Here is a 20,871-nt window from a genome sequence, read left to right as displayed (position 1 = left end):
CAATTTCCCATGTTTAATCTTATTCTAAAAATAAAAACTTTATTTTAAAATTTGATTCTTTTTTTTAGAATAAAAAATACTGATTGTATTAAAAAATTATGAAAAGAAACCCTCTACCTTCAATGGTCCCTTTTTGAAAATAAAATAAAATAGTGAACTGTAAAAGTAGTCGCAGAAAAGGAATATTCCTTTTGTTTGTTTTATTTTTGTTTATTTCACCACGGCAAGAGAATCCAATTTTTTGAGTCCGTGTGGTATATAAGGGAGTTCCTTAAGACGCAATGGATTAATGTGTGTTAAGCTAAGCTAGAGACGACAAGAGAAGAATTGCAACAACCTCGAAGCTAGTTCAAACTAGTGGGAGGTTGTCTGCATAAACTTTGCAGACTTCAAAAAATTTCTTCAATTTTTTTTAGATAAAAACCTGATTAATTCCAACAACAATTGATATGGCAAGAGGTAAGGTACAGATGAGGAGGATCGAGAACCCAGTTCATAGGCAGGTGACCTTCTGCAAGCGCCGTTCGGGGCTTCTCAAGAAGGCAAAAGAGCTTTCTGTTTTATGTGATGCTGAAATCGGTCTCATCATTTTCTCGTCCCATGGCAAACTCTATGAGCTTGCCACCAACGGGTATGCACACATATACATGTAAATGCATATAATTTTTTTTTTTTTTTTAAATGACAAATATAATAAACTAGAAACTAGGTGAATGCATAATATATGTAAAGTTGTGTAATGTTAAGTAACATATCTATATCAGTAAGAACATTAAAAGAAGTTAATTATGATGGCATAATAAATGAGTTCCATCATTTCTATATAAGAAATATTCTATTATATATACAAGATCATGTCAGTGGAAAATAAATAAATGAAGCACTAACTAGTCGATTTATAAAAAGTTAAGATAATGGACATAAATTATATATGGACATAACACTTTAATTAATTATTGCTATAGTTTACACACTTTGTACTTTTATAACTTATATAATTACTTATTGATGTGCGTTCTACAAGTGTACATAAGTCGTTTTTTTTTTTTTTTTTTTTTTTTTTATTTTTTTTATTTTACATGTCCCTCTACCTATAAACACCTTACAATATGAATGTATATGTAAATGTATAACTATATATTCTGTGATTCTAAAAAATTATATATATATATATATATATATATATATATATATATATATATATATATATATATATATATATATATATATATATATATATATATATATAGCTTGAATATTGAATTAAAATAAATTGTATTTACAATTCTTTCAATTGTTATAAAAGTTACTTATTAGCGGTGTTGCAAAATTTACATAGGCGGTCGCCTAGGTGTTTAGCGGTTTTTTACTGTCTACGATTAATGATAGTCGGTCGAGTTAGGTGGAGTTAGTTCTGGGTGGCTCTAAACAGTCCTAGGCGGCCATAGGCAACCTAGCCGGTAAAAAAGTTAGACACTCAAAAAAAAAAAAAAATCTCTGATTAGTCAAATTTATGATATTATGTGACTAAATTATGATGATTGATGACTAAAACTTTTAAAAAAACTCTCAATTAGTTTAAAAGTTATTATATATAATGATTTAGTTATATTTACGACTAAATATGCCAAAATTTTATGGTTTTTTACTTTATTTATAATATAGGTAATATTAATCTCCGTTTAAACGGATTAGTCCCTTAACCCAGTCGACCGCATCCACCGCTTAACGACTTTTACACCTTGCTTATTAGTATACAAAAAATAATTTTAGTTAACTAATATATATTTTATAACTCAACATTTATTTTCTTTAGGTTTTTACTTTTTAGTATACAAAAATTAATTTTAGTTAACTAAGATTAATTTCTTTCGGTTGTTTCTTTATTTTTGTTTTTCAGTTTGTCAACTATATTAGTATTCAAAAAACCACAGGTACAAAATTAATAAAATTTTCGTAATAAAAAATTCAAAATTAGCAATTAATTATTTTAAATAAGTTATTAATTAAGAGATATTTTCTTAGTTATATAAAATTCCCATTATTGATTTAAATAAATGTATGACTTTATAATGCGTATTGATTTCTTTTAATTTTTATTGTAATTTTATAAATTTAATATAATTAGAATGAGAAAATTTAAAATTTAAAATAAAAAATCAATAAATTGATAAATGATATGACATTAAATATCATGACCGATAAAATGAAATATGGCATATAAAATTAAATAAATAAAAAGTAAAAAATAAAAATTATTTTTTTATTAAAATAGAGAAATATCATTTTTTTTTAAGATCACCGTACGTTAATTTACAATTCAATTATTCTATAAATTATCATTCAAAGCAAAGGACCAATATTGCTCCCTTTTAGTCAGTGTCGACTTCCTTGTGCTTATCATATTTTGTGTATTTGTGATTAAAGAAGCATGCAGGGACTTTTAGAGAAGTATATGAAATCTGCCCGTTGCTCAGTGGAGAAACAAGCTGATGAAAATAATGTTCTGGTCTCTCTCTCTCTTTCTCTCTCTCTCTCTCTCTCTCTCTCTCTCTCTCTCTCTCTCTCTCTCTCTCTCTCTCTCTCTCTCTCACACACAGTATATATACAGCTTGTTTTAAGAATCAGATGCTTCATTAGTCAAGGAGAATATCTGGAAAAATATGTCTACTCAAGATAAAGTAACTTTCATACTTTTCGACATTAGAGAGCATCTTCTATTATCTTTTTAAATAAATGTCTTGACTATTTCCTTACACGCAGCACGTACGCATGCATTAGCTAATTACACGTTGTATATTTCGATTGGCTTAAAGGTTTTACTTCATTGGATTAAGCTTAAGAAGTAAAAGAGTTTCTTTTTCACAAAATAGGTTGTTTAGGCACATAAATAAATAAATAATGTTTATTTTGTACTTTATCTTGAATATACGTTTTTGTAGACATAAAGAAAGTAAGTAAAGTTAACTCTACGGAGTTTGTTTAATTCCTTTCTGTTCATATCATTTCTAGCACATGTAATTTCCCAACATTGTTAAAATTATTCTTGACAAAATTTAAATGAAAATATATAATTAAGATAGTTTTCCCCTTGGGGAAATAATTAAGCTTATAGAAAGAATTGGTGTGCCACCAAATTCCACTAGGCTATGCGGTGCGTCTTTTACCACATACTGCGGTATACTGCAATATGCGGTAAACACCGCATCGAGGGGTAAAAAAGAAATGCGGTAAAGGTGGTCTGTGGTATTGATTTGCCACACAGGAAAAAAATGTATTTCTTCAGATGTTGTAATTCATGCATAAATATGTCTACTATGGTGAGTTTGGTAAGGTGTGATATGACTTCCGTCAGTTTTGTGGGATATGGTAAAAATTGATGTGATATTTAAAAAATATGGTGATTGGTGAGTGTGGTATAACCTCCACCAGCGAAAACAAAGTAGACGAAAAAAAATAAAAGAGACCGGAAATTAATTAATTAGCCGAAAACAAGAAAGGAAAATTATGCAAACACTAAGTACAAAGAAAGAAATCGTATATCAATATTTTATCCATATTTTACATATTTTTTTATTTCATGTTAATTATGACAACATATGACAAAAACTATTAATCATGTTTTATTTTATTTTTGTTACAACAGCTTTGCTAAATGATATGATAGTATATTATATGGATCACAAAAATAATTTTTATCTTGTTAGATTGTCTATAGTTCATCGCTAAACTAATTACTACTATATATCACATTCTGTTACATTTTTGTAATTGATGTTATGAATTTTGGAATTTAGGAGTCGAAAATGGAGGTCAGCATGCTGAAAAATGAGATTGACGTACTTCAGAAAGGCCTCAGGTATCATCCATTTTAAATAATGGCATATTTAACACTCATGATTCACCATCGTTAATTTTCTCTAATTTCATGTTTTAATACAAATAAGGGTGTAGCATATTTAACACTCATGATTCACCATCGTTAATTTTCTCTAATTTCATGTTTTAATACAAATAAGGGTGTAGCATATTTAACACTCATGATTCACCATCGTTAAGTATTATTACTATTAATTTAAATTTTAAATTTTTGTTTCGGTAGGTATATGTTTGAAGGTGGTGCTGGAAAAATGAGTTTGGATGAACTTCGAATACTTGAAAACAACCTTGAAGTCTGGATGTATCACATACGCTCAGCAAAGGTAAGGTTTGATGTGTTTATTCTGTTGAATTATTATATTTTTAAAACACCATATATATTAAAGAAGAGCTCTAACTAGAGAAAACAAGAATTACATTTTTTGGAGGGCTCCTCATCAAATCTAACAATTTAATATTGAACTTTTTACATTTAGAGCTAATCTACATCATTAAAAAGACAGAAATGTAACATCATTAAAGAGCAACTTGATGCATCTTTTTTTTTTTTTTTTTTTCTGAAGACATGTCATTTCTTAACCTCCACGTGCACCAGAACATGGCACATATGGCGCTGTCAAAAGCCATTTGAAAGTGGGTTGAATCCTTCCACATGTCCAATCTCCCTAATAAATCGCCATAGTTTTGAATTCTTGAAAGCTTTACATCCCACCATTTGCTTAGTTTTACTCCAAACCATTTTTATAGACCCAAAGTCAAATAGTAAATGATCTCAAGCATAAATTACAGAAAATGTTATCCATGTCTATACCTATTTTATCAAGGTTATCTTTACGTCTATACCTATTTTATCGACGTTATCTTTTGTAGGAATGCGATTAAGACTTATTCTCCACCTAAGAATATTAGCCTTACACACCATCCACTTATTCCGCTTAGCACATGCATTGTTGTTATGTAGAATTTACATATCACTAGAAGACATTAACGAAACAAACGTAAAGTTTCCTTCCCCTTCTAGGCTCCATCTCCAAATATTTTTCTTTGACAGATCTAACTCCGCATCATTAACTTGGTCTATAAGATTATGAAGTTCCTCTATTTCGGCCACGTCTCCAATTTGTTTCTTCCAGTTCCATCTCCGCAGTCAATTCACAAAGCATTCAACAACCTTGTATTTTATACGCCTTTCAAGATTGAACAATATAGGAAAATAGTCTTTTATACTTCTTTCCCCACACTCTCCAACCCATTTCTGAGCTTGACATTAGAGAACCTGAAAAAATCAATGCTTTTATCTCTTAAATTAAAAACTGATCGAACAATAAATTTCCATGTGCATTCACGTGTTGTATGGATTTTATTTTCAGTAAGAAGCCATATTCACCATGAATGCACCTAATGACTTTACACCAAAGTGCCTCTTTATCCAACTTAAATCTCCAAATTCAATTTACCACCAATGTTCTATTTAGCGCATAGAGACTACCTACACCGAGCCCACGATTATCCTTATCTACCATTGCTTTTTCCCATCGAACTCTTAGGATTTCCTTTTTCAAACTTCTCCACAATTGGTACCATGAGCTTTTTCTCACCATATTATCTACAACCGGTATGCCCAAAAACATATTAGGGAAGACAACGACTCTACGATTAAAACACATCACCGTTTGCTAGATCTACTTCTAGGGCATTACCTCGACTCCATTGAGTTTGATTTAAAAATGTTGATCCTTAAACCTAAGGTCAAATGAAACATTCTAAGAAGACAGATTATTTCAAACATATTTGTATGACCCAAAGGCCAAACGAATATAGCATCGTAGACATAAAATATGCGAGAAGTATAACACCCGTCCCCACCAACGTTTATATCATCCAACTATCATTCCTTTTAGCGATCGTAAGAGCAACATTTAAACTTTACATTGCAATGAAAAATATAAAGTGTGAGAGCGGGTTTCCATGTCTAATGCCTCATTTAGACATAAACTCTACCGTAGGTGATCTATTGACGAGAACCAAAGTAGTAGAGGATTTGTGGCATGCTTTAATCCAAATTCTCCATCTTCTCCTAAACCCCATCAAATTTAACAAGTGTCTGTGAACTTTTTGACGGACCCCATAGATGGAAGATCCACACTCAGACCGACTAACATTTTGGTTTTTGGATGGGTGGAAGGGAATCACGCTTGTGTGGATCTTACTGGGGTCTCCCTTCTCGTTGGTTTGAGGAACTTGGGTTTCACAGCAGGACATGCTGCTTTGAAAGTCATCGCGTGCAAAGTGGCAAAGCATGAGGATGCATGAACTGAAAATCAACATGTGTTTATACCTTTCGCATTTGATATCTTTGGTTTTCTCGCACTAGAGGTGGTGAAACTCATCAACATAGTCCAACGGGTCACGCATACTAATGTTATATCTCTTAGACCCACAGATGTTGTTTGCATAAAAACTAGTTTTGCCTTCCACCGATATGTATTGACTTTTTATCCATATTCATGGATATTTTCCTATATATGGCCCTTAGTATTCCTAGTCCAGTCAGTCGTAAGTCTTTTCAATATTCACTTTGAACGCCATCATCTCATTCTTCTTCCTTTTAGTCCAAGCAATTAGTTCATTAATGATTAAGGAGCCATCAAGAATCTACCCACCCATCATGAATGCATTTTGCTCTTTACTTATCACCTTACCCACAACTAACTGTAGCTTATTTGCTAATGATTTTGAAATTATTTTGTACACCACTCCAACTAGGCTTATAGGCTAAAACTCATCAACTTTAGATGGATTTTTTTGTAATGTCCCATTTTCACAACAAAAAATTTTCATTTTTATTAGGGTAAAATCTCACAGTTATAAGAACCCTGTTAACCAACTCTCTAAGTAATGCATAACCATAAGTAACTAGATGTGAGATAGACACCTGAACAAATGATCATACTCTAGAGCCACAACCAAACAAGGAATAGACAAGAAAGCCTAGATCAAGAGTCCCCAATCTGTCCTACATAACTACATACAGTCCCTAGGGCATCCCTCTACTAAATGATAACCAAAATTAGTGGGCCGACATTGGTGTTTTCGACCCACAGGTATAGTAAGGGGAAACTCACCTGAATCGAAGAACCCAAAAACACTATGACACACTCCCTTTCAGTGTTGGTTGCTCCCACGAACATACTAGCACCAAAACTTGGTAAAATGTTAATCAATGACCCAAATACTTAAGTTTGACCCTATGTCAAACTGGTCAAAATTCAATGGTCAATTTGGTCAAAGTAAACGCCACGTCGTGGCCTTCCTTGGCCACGCTATGGGGACACAAGGTCAAACAGTCAACATGCAGGACATCGCCATGTCGTGGCCCTCCTTGGCACATGACAATGCCAAAACAAGAAAATCGTGGCTTTAAACTTCGACACGTCGTGACTACCCTTCATCACATCATGGCCACTGGTAAAATGCCATTTCTCTCATTAAGAGCTTAATCCTTTTAGATCAAAGCTCATACCTTCAGATCTACTCTTCCATACTTGGATAAAGTTTCAAAGTATCTATAAGGGCTCCATTCCAAGGCAGATCTAGCATTCAAAGTCCATTAAGTCCTTAATAAATGTATAACTTGAACATGGGCCCAAAATACACCAAGTATGGTCCTTTTTCTTAATCAACAAAAGTCCAGGGACCTAAGAAAGCCACCACAAGTTCTAGAGTTCTTCAAACTCCAAGAACATCCATGAAAGGGACAAAAACCACCCAGATATGACCTAGAACTTTAATCTAGAAGAAAAGGTGTCAAGGTATAAACTTTATACCTTCAACAACTTAGAAAACTGAAGAGAATGTTGGATTCAAACTTGCTTCTTGTTCCCTTGCTCCCTTGTGAACTTCCCTCTTCTAAGGCACCACAAAAAATCCAATAACAAGGCTCAAAATCTAGGAAATGGACTCTCAAGCATGCATGAAGGCTACGGTTTCGAGATAGGGATGTAGAGGCTGAAGAAGATAACCTAGAAAGAGATTTAAGGTGTTTATATATGAGGGAAACCTTAAAAATCCCAGATTTGAGCTACAGTGGCTGCCACGACGTGGCCACTTTATGCCACGTCGTGACATCTCAAAAACACACATTTCATTGAATATCATGCCATGTCGTGGGAATCCATGCCCCACGTCGTGGCAGAGGGTTTTCTCTAAAAACCTTATTTTGATTCCTTAAGTATTGGCCAACCTTTTTTCAGAAACGAGTGTCACATCTGTCACCTTAGGGATTAATGAAATAAACAACACATTACATCCTCTTGGGATGTATTTAGAGACTTGAAACTCCTTAACAAATTCGATTACTTCCTCTCCTTTGATTTCTGAGATTTTTTGGAAAAATTCAATTATGTAACCGTCAGGACCCGACCACTTATTTAACCAACATTCCCAAACATCGACCTCTAGTTCATACTCCACAAAACGTAGCTTCTAACATACCCATATCTTCATCAGATATACTCTTGAAACCTTCACGAGATTGGTACGACTTGTCTCCATGTTGTTTTTGGAATATTTTTTAAAATACTCTAAAGATTCTTTTTTAATAACACTCGAATCCATCTTCCATTCACCCTCGGATAAGATTTCATTAATACCTTTTCTCTTCCTCCTTTGCTTAAAATAGAATAGAAGAGCTTAGAATTATCATCACCGTGTAAATTGTAATTAAACTTCAATTCTTTGGTCGGTCAAAACTGTCTTTTTCCTCCATTTCTAAAAGATGTTTCGGAACATGGAACCTTTCCTCAATATAAGCTTCCGAAACCACACACCCATCTATTTTTTAATCTATGTCATTATTATTTTTTTCATATGCTTTACTTTTAGCCTTTTTCTGGTCCTCATTTTCTCCTTCACCCCATATTTTATTTTGTCTTTCAACATTTAAAGATTCTTTTGAAGCTTAGGAATTCCGAAACTTTTTGAACGAGTGCAAATTTGATCTAATCCTTTGTAACCATCTAAATATCAATATTTTGCATCCACGAATGGGATAATGACTTAAAAGAGTAATATATTTTTTTGATTTGTACATATTTAGTCAGTGACTTTTTTTTTCATCTATATTTACCCCTTCAACTTGTTGAACTGTACACATTCAGTCCTTATGACCGGTTACTTTAGGTTAGCCGAGAAAATGACTTAATAGGGTAATATATTTCTCATTTTGTACACATTTACTACTAAATATTTTTGTGCACATTTAGTCCTTAATATTTTTTTGTTTCAAAATAAGTCATTTTTGTGTTTTTACTCATTCAGTACTCATAAATGATTTCTTTTTGTTTTTCTCACGACATCTTACGTGGGACAATCATTGATGAAGTATGTGCGGCTGTTGATGTTTATGTGTAACATCTCATTTTAACAACAAAAAATTTTCATTTTTAAATAAGGAAAAACTCCTTAATTATAAATCCATTATTAAGCAAAAACGTTTATTCCAAAATTTATCAAAAATCAGAGTAATATAAGAAACTCATAATCCTCAATACTATTGATGAGTGTGTACAGTCATGTCTTCGCCTTCCCACGATCAACAATAGAACCTGAAAACATAAACAACTGGGTAAGCACAAAGTTTAGTGAGTTTCCCTCAAAATACCCGATACAACAAACATATTATCATGCATAACAGACCCACACTCATCAGATTGGAATACCTTGACCCAATCAGTCATCCGACTGGAATGCTAACACACAACATGTCCAATCAGTCAGCGGACTGGAATACCCAGGGTTTGTCGGTATGCCGCCTTAACCCAACCGTTCTTCTCGAGCCTCCGTACCTACAACTTACAGCCGATCCGCACCAGGTATCTTGGCCTACAACATATAGCAGGACCACCTCAATCTTTCTCGCCACCATATGGCTATCCCACTTAAGATGTTATGAGAAAAACCGAAAGAAATCATTTATAAGTGTTGAATGAGTACAAAAACAAAAATGACTTATTTTGCAACAAAAAAAATATTATGGACTAAATGTGTACAAAAATATTAAGGACTAAACGTGTACAAACTGAAAAATATATTACCCTATTAAGTCATTTTTGCCGGCTAACCTGGAGTAGCCAGTCATAAGGATTAAATGTGTACAGTTTAACAAATTAAAGGGGTAAATATGGACGAAAAAAAAAGTCGATAATTAAATGTGTACAAATCAAAAAATATATTACACTTTTAAGTCATTATCCCTCCACGAATTCAACAACTTATGTTTGGAATGACTTTTTAGGCAAAACAAGAACCACACATTTACCCAACAGTCATGAAAATTCAAATTGACAAGAAACCTGTCCAACCTACAAATCTTAGAGCGTCAAAATAAGACTACATTAAAGAAATGGTCCTTATGTTTGTATGATTATTTTATTTGAAGCTAAAACTTTTCTTTTTCCAACTAATTTCTCATGTGGTTCTATTTTGTAAAGGAGAGGGTCAATATATTTAAATCACCTATATGAAACGTCTAAATTACCCTTTGTTTTCATTTTTATATATGTGTAATTTAAAGAAATATCTCTCTCTCTCTCAATTAAGAACATAGAGATTACCTTAAATACCAAATTGTTAAAATAAATAAATAAAAAGACTAATCTAGACATTTTACATTAGTAATGTAGCCACAAGAATGGGACAATATCCATAACAAAATAGAACAACAAGGCTTCATAGTTAGAAAAAGAAGGTGGAATTGGAGTGAAAAGAAGGTGGAATTGGAGTGAAATAATCATAGAAATATACCAATCATTTTTGAAATTTAGTCTTAAATTAATGTAAGTATTTTGCTCACAACTTCACAACTTTACAATCACTTCGAGCTATACAATCTATTTATGCATGTTTTTAATCTTACAATCTCTAAGATCCAAGAATCTAAATCTTTTTACATTTTTTTATCACTTGAGTACTATCTTGCGATAAAAATCATAAAAAACAATCGAGAAAGCATGTAAAGTAGTTTGGAAATACTAAATGGAGTATGAACATGCAATTCAATCAGGTGTGCCTACCATAGGTAACTACTTTAGCTGAATATTTTTTAAATTTAATGTCATTCAAACATTTTTCTACACAGATGGACATCATGGCTCAAGAAATCCAGCTGTTGAAAAATAAGGTACGAAATTTTACGAACGTGTTTATGTCTTATTACTTGATCTCCGATTGTCAAACTAGGCCAAATATCTCATCAAATTAAATCTATACCAATTTGTTATGACCTTCCATTGCGTCTCTCAAATAAACCCCTACATTGAAATTTATGAATTAAAAAATCACGTACAGCAAATAATATTAACATCATGAGCAAGGAGCATCGTCTCTCATATCTTATTTAAAAAAGGAGCATTATATTCATCATGAATGACATGTTTCCATTATGGGTTAGACAACGCAACCTTTTATGCAAGTGTATATTACAGTAGGACAACTAAATGGACGAGTGGGTTTAAAAGTAATACATTTATTTATGATTTTCTTACTATCATCTGCAAATTTATCAACATAAATCCTTTATTTTATATAAGAAATGATATAACATTATTCGTTGCTATGATAGTACATCAACGTTCATTTCTGTTGTTTTCTTTTAGTTTTAGATCATGGTTTATCCATTAGTAATTAGGAATGATTAGAGATGTGTTTGATCAAAACTACGATACCATGCACAAGTAGCTTCTTTATATATATATATATATATATATATATATATATATATATATATATATATATATATATATAAAGTTTTCCATGCAAAAATACAATCTTGTTGATAAACTAAGTGTGATTTAGTTAATAAAGGCTATAAAACTCCGCCAAATGTCTCATCAAAATCTAAACCGATCTATTATGACCTTCCATTGCGTCTCTATAAACCCATACAATGACATTTATGAGTAAAAAAAATGAAAGAGAGCAAATAATATTCACATCACCAGCAAGAGCATCATCTCTCATGTCTTATTTTCAGAAAGAGCATTATATTCATCATGCATGGTGTGTTTGTCGTAAATTAGAACTAATAGACACACAAGGAAACTGAAATATAATATTGAGAATTATATGTCGATTAGTTGCGAATAATAAAACCAATTATTATTAATTTGATTACCAAGTTTCATCCAGAAACCAGATCAATCCTTCTCGATTAGATTCGATTTTAAGAAATGTACAAGAAAAGTGTCATGTTATTGGACGAAAGTAAATGTGAGAAAAACCAACATGTTGACGGCTAATCTTGATCTCAAAGAACGATACGAATTGGACTCCTGTCCTTCAAGTTTTTTGCTTCTTTCTATTGACCGTAAGAAACAGAGTAAAACCCGAGGATTTAATGCAGACTTATCAGTTTTCCAGCAGCATTGGAAAACGATAAACGCAAAGTGAATACTCGGAAAGCTAGAAGAAATCGCCAAGAGAGAGAGAGAGAGAGAGAGCTTTAAAATTTGTGTGTCGCATACGGCTCCTAGGAAGTTGTATTTATAGGTATCGAAACACTTGAAGGAAATAAAGGGCCCTCATAGGTCAGACCCTAGAAACCCTAGGGTGACGACTTGCTCTCTAAGCATGCCGTCTATTGAGCCTTCTGGAACATTCAGTCACTTTATCCATGAAGTCAACGATGGTCAACCGTTTGACCGGATCGGTCAAACCGACTTGACTTGAACTCGTCAAAAATAAAAGCTTCTCAGCTCCCAGTGATCGATACGCCGTGCCAAGTGCCAAGTGCGCGTAAATCACGCCATTAAGTGCACTCGCAGCGTCGGCTAGTGCTAGGCTAGGCTAGGTGTGCGTGTGTGGGCTTGGCCCATTCCTTTGATCCATTAAAGCCTTTGAAGGCCTATCAAGGGAAAAACCTTATAAACCCACTAAATGTTTCTTTCCCTACTAAGGTGAGATAAAGGAAACTTGCTAACTTGCAATATTTCCTCTATAATTTCTAATAATCCCCCACCAAGTTGGAAAGTTTCCTTCCACTTAGACACATGATGTCACTTGGGTGTCACGAAGATTAAACCTTAGTTTAATGAGAACAAACAAGAAAAGGCCAATTTCATGGTATCCTTATAGGTTTAAACCATGAACCGTGTGATCTCTCTGGTTTACCCCCCACACATAATATGTTGTCTTTGCGTTCTCCCTAAGAGCTAATATGGTCATGCGCTATAAATCCTTTTCATGACCCTTTAGAAGATAAACCACTAATCTTCACTCGAGGCGACACAACCTCTAGGTCATATAGGTGAAGTTTTACAACATCTTCGTTGCTTAGATGTCTCTAAAACTTTGTTAAGAGTCCCAACTCAACCTAATTCTCAGTAACGATGTACTGTCCTATCTCACATGGATCTATCATTAATGATAGTACCTTCTATTATTAGTGACTTCATTGTCACCCTTTACACTTGAGAATTAGGAGCACTAATGTCATGTCGAGTTTCCATCACTAAGCGATTCTCTTGTGGTTTTAGACCCATGGCTCTCATGGTAAATGTAACCAAATCTCTCGTCATAGGTTTGGTAAGCAGATCTGCTAAGTTCCTACTTGTCTTGACATAGAAAAATTTGATGGTACCACTTTCAATTAGTTGTCTCACAAAATTGTTTCTTAGACCTACATGTCTCGACTTCCCATTATATATTGCATTATATCTTTAGACATGATGGCCTCACTGTCACAGTACGTGGGTATAGAGGGAATTGGAATATCCCATAGACAGGTATCCATGAGTAGATCTTGGATCTACTTTGCCTCTTTGCCTTTTACTGCTAAGGAAATTAGCTATGTTCCCATTTTTGAGTGAGAAATGCATGTTTGTTTCTTTCTCTCCCAAGAAATAGCACCCCAAATACAATATAACTTCAACCAGTTGTTGATTTTGAATCACTAGTGTGATCTATCCACCTAGCATTGAAATAACCTTCTATTATTATGTTAGATGACGAATAAGTCAACTCAAAAGTACTTGTCCTTTCCAGGTATCCCAATACTATACCCATTGCCTTCTAGTGCTCCGTCCCTGGATTGACAGTATACTAAACCAGTTTGCTTATAGCGAATGTGATGTTTGGTCGAGTTCAATGTGTAGCATACATCATGCTCCCAACTGCACTTACATATTCTAGTTGAGCCACTGCTCGGCCAAAATTCACGTTTAGTTTCACATTTGACTCAAAAGGAGTGTTGAATTCCTTAATATTCAAATGTTGAAGCATTATTAGAATTTTCTCTATATGATGTGGTTGACTTCGAGAAATCTGATTTCCTGTCTTTTTCACCTTGATAACAAGTATTGTATTGACTTCTCCAAGATCTTTCATCTTAAAGTTCGAGGATAGGTACTTCTCCGTCTCAAGAATACCTTCTAGGTGAGTTGCAATGATCAACATATCATCAACACACACAGATATAACAACTATATATTTAGAAGTGCATTTGGAATAAATACACATGTTAGTACTATTATGTTGAAATCTAAAAGCAGTCATAGTGGTGTCAAATCTCTCATGCCACTATTTGGAAGCTCGTTTCAATCCGTAAAAGGACTAAATAAGTCTACACAATTTATTTTCCTATCCAGGTATCACGAAACTTTCAGGTTGCTCCAAGTAAATTTCCTCCTTGAGGTAACCATTTAGAAAGGCTATCTTTATATCCATTTGATGAATGTAAAATTCTTTCAAAGTTGATATTTCTATCAGTGTTCTAATAGAATTAATCCTAGCAATTGGGCATATGTATCGAAATAATCGATCCCATCTCGTTGTCTATAGCCCTCAACAGCTAATATTGCTTTAGAGGCAGATATGGATTCATGTGGATGGTATTTTCTCTTGAATATCCATTTGGATCCTATGGGTCTCCTCTCTTTGGGTAGATTAGCTAACTCCAAAGTTCCATTACCCATAATTGAATCCATTTCATCATTGATGGCTTTGTTCCACAAAGGAGCATGTCTAGACGTTATGGTTTCAGTAAAGGTCTTAGGATCATCATCCATGTTAATGACAAAGATATCCTCTCTTGTCACTTTCTTTTTTGTTCCTTCAACCAACTAAGAATAGAAGTCATCTAAAAAAACTTTCTCTATTCTAGCCCGAGTACTTCTTCGTGGTTCCACTACAGTAGGAGGAGGTGGGAGTATTTCTCATGAAGTACTTGTAGATGTTGTATTATTGGAGTTATCACCATCTCTAGAAAACTTGTATTCGAAGAATTCCATATATTTGGATTCTACAACAACACCAAATTCGTCATCCAATAATATTTAAGATTTGTTGTGCTGAGCATATCCAATGAACACACTCTTCATCACTCAAGCTCCCGATTTCGATCTCTTAGGATCAGGTGTCCGATAATAAGCCACACATCCCCACACTTTTAAATATTCTAGGTTAGGCTTTCTAGCTTTCCACAACTCATAAGGGCTTGTAGGAATCACACGACTAATGATCCTATTATGTAGATAACAAGTAGTTAATAGTGCTCCCCCCACATATTCTTTTGTTGACATGATTAGTTCAACATGCAATTGACTATCTCACAAAGGGTTCTATTCTTTCTTTCAGCCAAACCATTATGTTGGGGATTATATGGTGGAGTTCTCTCATGTTTGATTCCATTTTATTTGTAAAATGTGTCAAACTTTTGGTTGAAATATTCTCCACCTCTGTCCGGGTGAAGAATTTTGATTCGTCTTTCAAGTTGATTTTCGACTCCAACCGTATACAGTTTAAATGCATCAAAAGCTTCATCTTTTGATCTCAGCAGATAAACATGTAGATATTGATTGGAGTCATCATAGAATGTGATGAATACCTTTTTCCTCCTCAAGTAAGTATTCCATTTAACTCACATATATCATAATGAATCAACTCAAGTAATGATTTATTTCTCTTAACTGATGGAAATGATTTCTTTGTAAACTTTGATTTTACACAAGTTTCACATTTTTCAAAATCTATTGTGTCACATTTTTAAGATTCCTCTAGTTTGCATTTTTTTCAATGGTTTTAACATTAGTGTGTGCTAAACGTTTATGCCATAAAGAAATTGAACAAACAAAGTAACCAGAAAAGTTCATGTCATTCACATTAGCAATCATTCCATTAGTTACATCATTAATACTAACAAAAGACACATTTTCAACAATAAAATCACCACTTTCAACACTTGGCGTACTCGCACTACCCTCCTCACTAAGGGAAAGATGATACATTCCTAAATAGTTCTTTGCCCTCCTAACATACCTTCTAGTCTTACTGATCACAATTCTTCCTTTCTTAAGCTCCATCTTGAACCCACCTTTGTCAAACTTATTTGTAGAAACCAACCCCTTTGATATATTAAGAACATGAAGAACATCTCGAAGGGTAACCCATTCACCACATGTGAATTTCAAACATACATCGCCTCTCCATTAAACTTCAACTCTATGACCATCTAAATAGACTATAATCATCTATGGTGGTGTTGGATGGTAAATGCGGAAGCTCTCTCGTTACCCACAGACATACACGGTGGCTCTAGTGTCTACAAGACATCCTTGAGAACAGATTGCTTGGGTAAGGGAAGAGATCATGAAAATCTCTCCAAGTTTTAAACTTGCCACAATATCAGTCACTTGCTCGACTGCATGCGCTACCGGTCTTGATTTGAGATCTTTACATTCTCTTGCATAGTGCCCAATCTCTCCGCAGACATAGTAAGGTATGACCCTATTTGGCTGTGAGTTAGGATTATGATGACCCGGATTCATGAAGATTTGTTTCATGGGTCTGAAGTCCTTCTTGTTTTGTCCCCCAGACTTCGCCTAATGACCAGAACCCCCAACTGATACATGGTACACAGTCGATCTGACATTACCACGCTTGTCCCTGATGCGAGTTTCCTCTTTAATCGAAGTTGTTTCATCAGATCATCCAAGGAGTAGTCCTCAGATTTGTGCATCATTCTCTTAGAGAAGTATTTCAACAAAAGTTGAAAATTTTCAATCATGACACCAACCTAAAAGAGTTCTGGTATATAGATGGAGAGCGCGTTCAGCTTGTTGACTATGACTTGGAGTTCATGCACTTGCTCCATGATAGGTTTATCATCAGCCATTTCAAACTCTAGCTACTTAGACACAAACTCTAGCCAATCAGACAGTGATTTCTTGATGTGACCCACACATAGTTTCTTAGACTCTCTACATAGAGCCCTTTGCTTTCCCAGATCAAATATGACCGTTGGATCCATATTTTTTCCCACCTTGGGAATTGGATCAGCAAGATTTGGGGTCACTTTTCGGTCCAAAACATAAGCGAGCTTCAACACTTGAAGCATGGACTTGACCTTGTCGAACCAGCGGGTGGAGTTCTGACCATCGAATCGGTCAAGCTTGGCAAACTCTTGGTTCATGTAGTGGAGACTAGAAGTTGGGTTTTGGGTGTCCATTTGTCGATTATTTATAAACACAAATTATAAAAACATTAGATGCATGTGTGGACCTTACAGGGGTATCCCCTCTTTTGGGCTTGAAGGTCGGGGATATTACGACAGGACATGCTACATTAAAAGCTGTTAGGTGCTAGGTCACCAAACATGAGAAATCATGTATGGAAAATCAACACGTGTTCATACCATTAGCATTTGATACATTTGGTATCCTTTTTCGAGTGAAGTGGAGTTTCTTAATAGAGTACAACAAATCATGCATAACAATGTTATATCCCCTAGATCTATGGATGTAGTCTTCAAAAGAATTTGCTTTATCATACAAAAAGGCTTAGTGGCACAACTTGCTGCCCGTTTTCCTTCTCGTTCGCTGAACGATGATAACTAATATTTATTAGCAAATGAATGTATTCTGATTTTAATGTTAAAAAACCCTTTAATATTGTTTTAATCAGAGATTAATAGAAATACAAGGAAACCAACAAATAACGTTGAGAATTATATGTTGATTAGTTGTGAATAATAAAACCAATTATTATTTCTCTAATTACCAAGTTTCGTCCATAAGCCAAATCAATCCTTCTCGATTAGATCTGATTATAAGAAAGGTAGAAGAAGAGTGTCATATTATTGGACAAAAGTAAATGCGATACAGAAAGGTAAAGCTGACATGCTAACGGCTGATGTTGATATCAGAGAACTACACAAATTGGACTCATGTTCTTAAAGATTTTTACTTCACTTCTATTGTTTGTACGTATCATAGTAAATCCTTGGGATTTAATGCAAATTTATAAATTTTCAAACAACATTGGAATGCGATAAACACAATGTTAATACTTGGAAAACTGGAAGAAATCGCCAAGAGAGGGAGAGAACTTCGAAATTCGTGTGTGGAATACGGCTCCTAGGGAGTTGTATTTATATGTATCAGAACCCTAGAAGACAATAAAGGTCCATCATAGGCCAGACCCTAGAAACCCTAGGGTGACAACTTGTTCTCCAAGCAAGTTGTTTTGTGAGCCTTCTACATCATTCAGTCACTTTATCCATGAAGTCAATGTTGGTCAATCATTTGAGTGGATCCACAAAGCCAAGTGCACCTAAATCGCACCATTTCGCTCACTCGCAGCGTCGACTAGTTCTAGGCTAGGCTAGGCGTGCATGTGTGGACTTAGCCCTTTCATTAATCCACTAAAGCCTTTGAAGGCCTATCAAGTGAAAAGCCTAATAGACTCACTAAATGAATCTTCCCCTACCAATGTGGGATAAAGAAACTTGCCAAATTGCAATATTTCCTCTATAATTTCTAACAATGTTTCCATTATGGGTTAGAAAAAGTAACATTTTATGGTAATGTGTATAAGAGTAGGAAAAATAAATTGACTAGTGGGCATAATAGTAATACATTTCTTGTGATTCTGTTAATATCTTCTTCAAATGTATCTACAAAATCAATGCTTACATTTAATTTATTTTCTTTAAACATGTTATAGAGTTCTTCATTGGTATGATAGCATGCTTCAATCTAGAGGAAGTTTAGTTTTACGAACACACAAATTAAATAAAACATAATGATTTAAAAGAGAACAATGAGAATTAAACTATAGCCTCCATGGTAAAATATGAAGAAATGGGAAATATATGATGAATTTTATAATTTATAGTTTAAGAATTCCAGTTAGGTCTTATAAATGGAACACATATATCTCTACATATTAATAATTTATAATTACATTTTTTCTAATTGAGTTGAAGAATGCTTCTTCAAGGTCCTAATACATGAACTCAATCAAATATTTTTTTTACTTAGAGAAAACACTCGTAACGCTTATCAACTTTAAGTATAACGTGCTACTTTTTATGCAAAACTTAAGGACCATGAAAACATAATTCTTATTGATGCTCTTTTTGGACATATATCTGAATCTCAATTCATTTACTCTACTCCAGGAAGGAATACTAAAAGCAGCAAATAAGTGCCTCCAAGAGCAGGTAATAAATTGTTTAAATGGATTTATAGTTTTATAGTAATGACTTATAGAGATACAACTTTATATAAATAAATTAAAACTTTTGTTATTAAATTTATTGCATTATATTTTTAAAAGGGTTAATTTCATAAATAGGTAATAAACTATATTGTATCACAAAATGACATATATTTAAAATGTTAAACAACCGAAATTATGTGTTCATAAATTCCAATATTTGAATTGTATTTTGTAATAAAGTTAAATAGTCTGTTACCTATTTATGGCATTTTTAAAATAATGATGTTTAAGAAAAACAATCAGTTCATTACTTATTCATGACATCAACCCTTGTTAAAATGTGTTATTAACAAACTACAGATGGAGATGCAATATGGTGCTGTAACCACTGACCAGACAATGGCTAACATACCGTATTCACTAACAATTCAAAATGAAATATATCAGTACTAATAAAAGACAATAAACTAGAAGCTTTAACAAAGGTTTTCTTGTAAAATTCACAGACTAGCCATGCAACAACATATAATGGTTGCTTAATAAATGAATTTATCGACTTATGGTATGTAACACTTTGTTGAATGCTTAGCTTTGATATTTCATCATTCGATATGTATTCTATGGTATGTATAACTTTCTTGACTATTTATATTTTAATCGGTTTGTTGTAGTTTATTAGAATATCCAATTGGCAATTTAGCAACACTTTTTTTTTTGTTTGTTGGTGTATTTAGGAAATAAATAACAAAATGCAAAATTAATTTTAGACTATTCTCTCTCTCTCTCTCTCTCTCTATATATATATATATATATATATATATATATATATATATATATATATATATATATATATATATATATATATTCAATGATTCAGTTTATGACATCTTCAAATTGCATTTCAGAAACCTTGAACTCTAGATAAGAGTCTAATACCACTATATACTTATTTTGGTTTTTCGAATGCAAAATTACTGTTACCTATTTTGGGATTCTTTTTGTTTGTTGGTTACTCGAATATTCACATTAAGCACATGATTATCTCTACAAATTATTATCATCTTTGAAATTGTATGATGAACGATACAACTTGGAATCCAAGATGCTAGAGTAAGCGTGAAGAAAAATCCTTACAAATCATCTTAAATGTTATATAAGTTCTATAGTGTTGAATGATAAGAAAACACTTACCTCCATTATCTTAATATGTTTGTAAATATAAAACTTATAAGCTTCTACAAGTGATTTGCAACATAGATACTAGTAGTCATATTATGTTTTCTGATAAGACCGATATATTCTATATTCAATATGAAGTGCTAAAACAAATTAGTTAACAAGAATGATATGGAATGAAATGAGCTCAATCTCCAATAACAAAGCACAAAGAACATTTCGCAATTTGGAACTATTCTATGAGTGCTAGACGGCTACAAAAAGATCAATACAAAGGAAAGTGTGCAGTGCACTATGTATAGACAGACTATGCTAAGAAAC

General features: G+C 33.4%; 1 protein-coding gene across 3 annotated transcripts; it reads left to right on the top strand.

Moving 5' to 3' along the window:
- Positions 1–255: 255 nt before the first annotated feature.
- LOC111877038 (agamous-like MADS-box protein AGL12) lies at positions 256–20,019 on the top strand. 3 transcript variants are annotated; one of them, XM_042901376.2, is made up of 7 exons: positions 257–631; positions 2,431–2,509; positions 3,798–3,859; positions 4,103–4,202; positions 11,018–11,059; positions 19,334–19,375; positions 19,735–20,019. In XM_042901376.2, exons 1-7 carry the CDS (start codon positions 450–452, stop codon positions 19,825–19,827), a joined length of 600 nt encoding a protein of 199 aa, XP_042757310.1. In that variant the 5' UTR covers positions 257–449; the 3' UTR covers positions 19,828–20,019. The 3 variants fall into 3 exon arrangements, with proteins under 3 accessions (XP_042757311.1, XP_042757310.1, XP_023729353.1); XM_023873585.3 differs by having other exon boundaries at positions 261–631; positions 2,428–2,509; XM_042901377.2 differs by lacking the exon at positions 11,018–11,059 and having other exon boundaries at positions 256–631; positions 2,428–2,509.
- The last annotated feature ends 852 nt before the right edge of the window (positions 20,020–20,871 follow it).

The sequence above is a fragment of the Lactuca sativa genome, chromosome 4, assembly GCF_002870075.4.
Source record: "Lactuca sativa cultivar Salinas chromosome 4, Lsat_Salinas_v11, whole genome shotgun sequence".
NCBI lineage: Eukaryota > Viridiplantae > Streptophyta > Magnoliopsida > Asterales > Asteraceae > Lactuca > Lactuca sativa.
This window is presented reverse-complemented; position numbering and strand designations above follow the sequence as displayed.

Excerpts from the sequence above, each read along its gene's own strand:
- LOC111877038 (XM_023873585.3), top strand. The coding sequence starts at position 450 with ATGGCAAGAGGTAAGGTACAGATGAGGAGGATCGAGAACCCAGTTCAT. Across the intron at positions 632-2,427 it reads TATGAGCTTGCCACCAACGG|AAGCATGCAGGGACTTTTAG; the intron begins GTATGCACACAT and ends TTGTGATTAAAG. Across the intron at positions 3,860-4,102 it reads GTACTTCAGAAAGGCCTCAG|GTATATGTTTGAAGGTGGTG; the intron begins GTATCATCCATT and ends TTGTTTCGGTAG.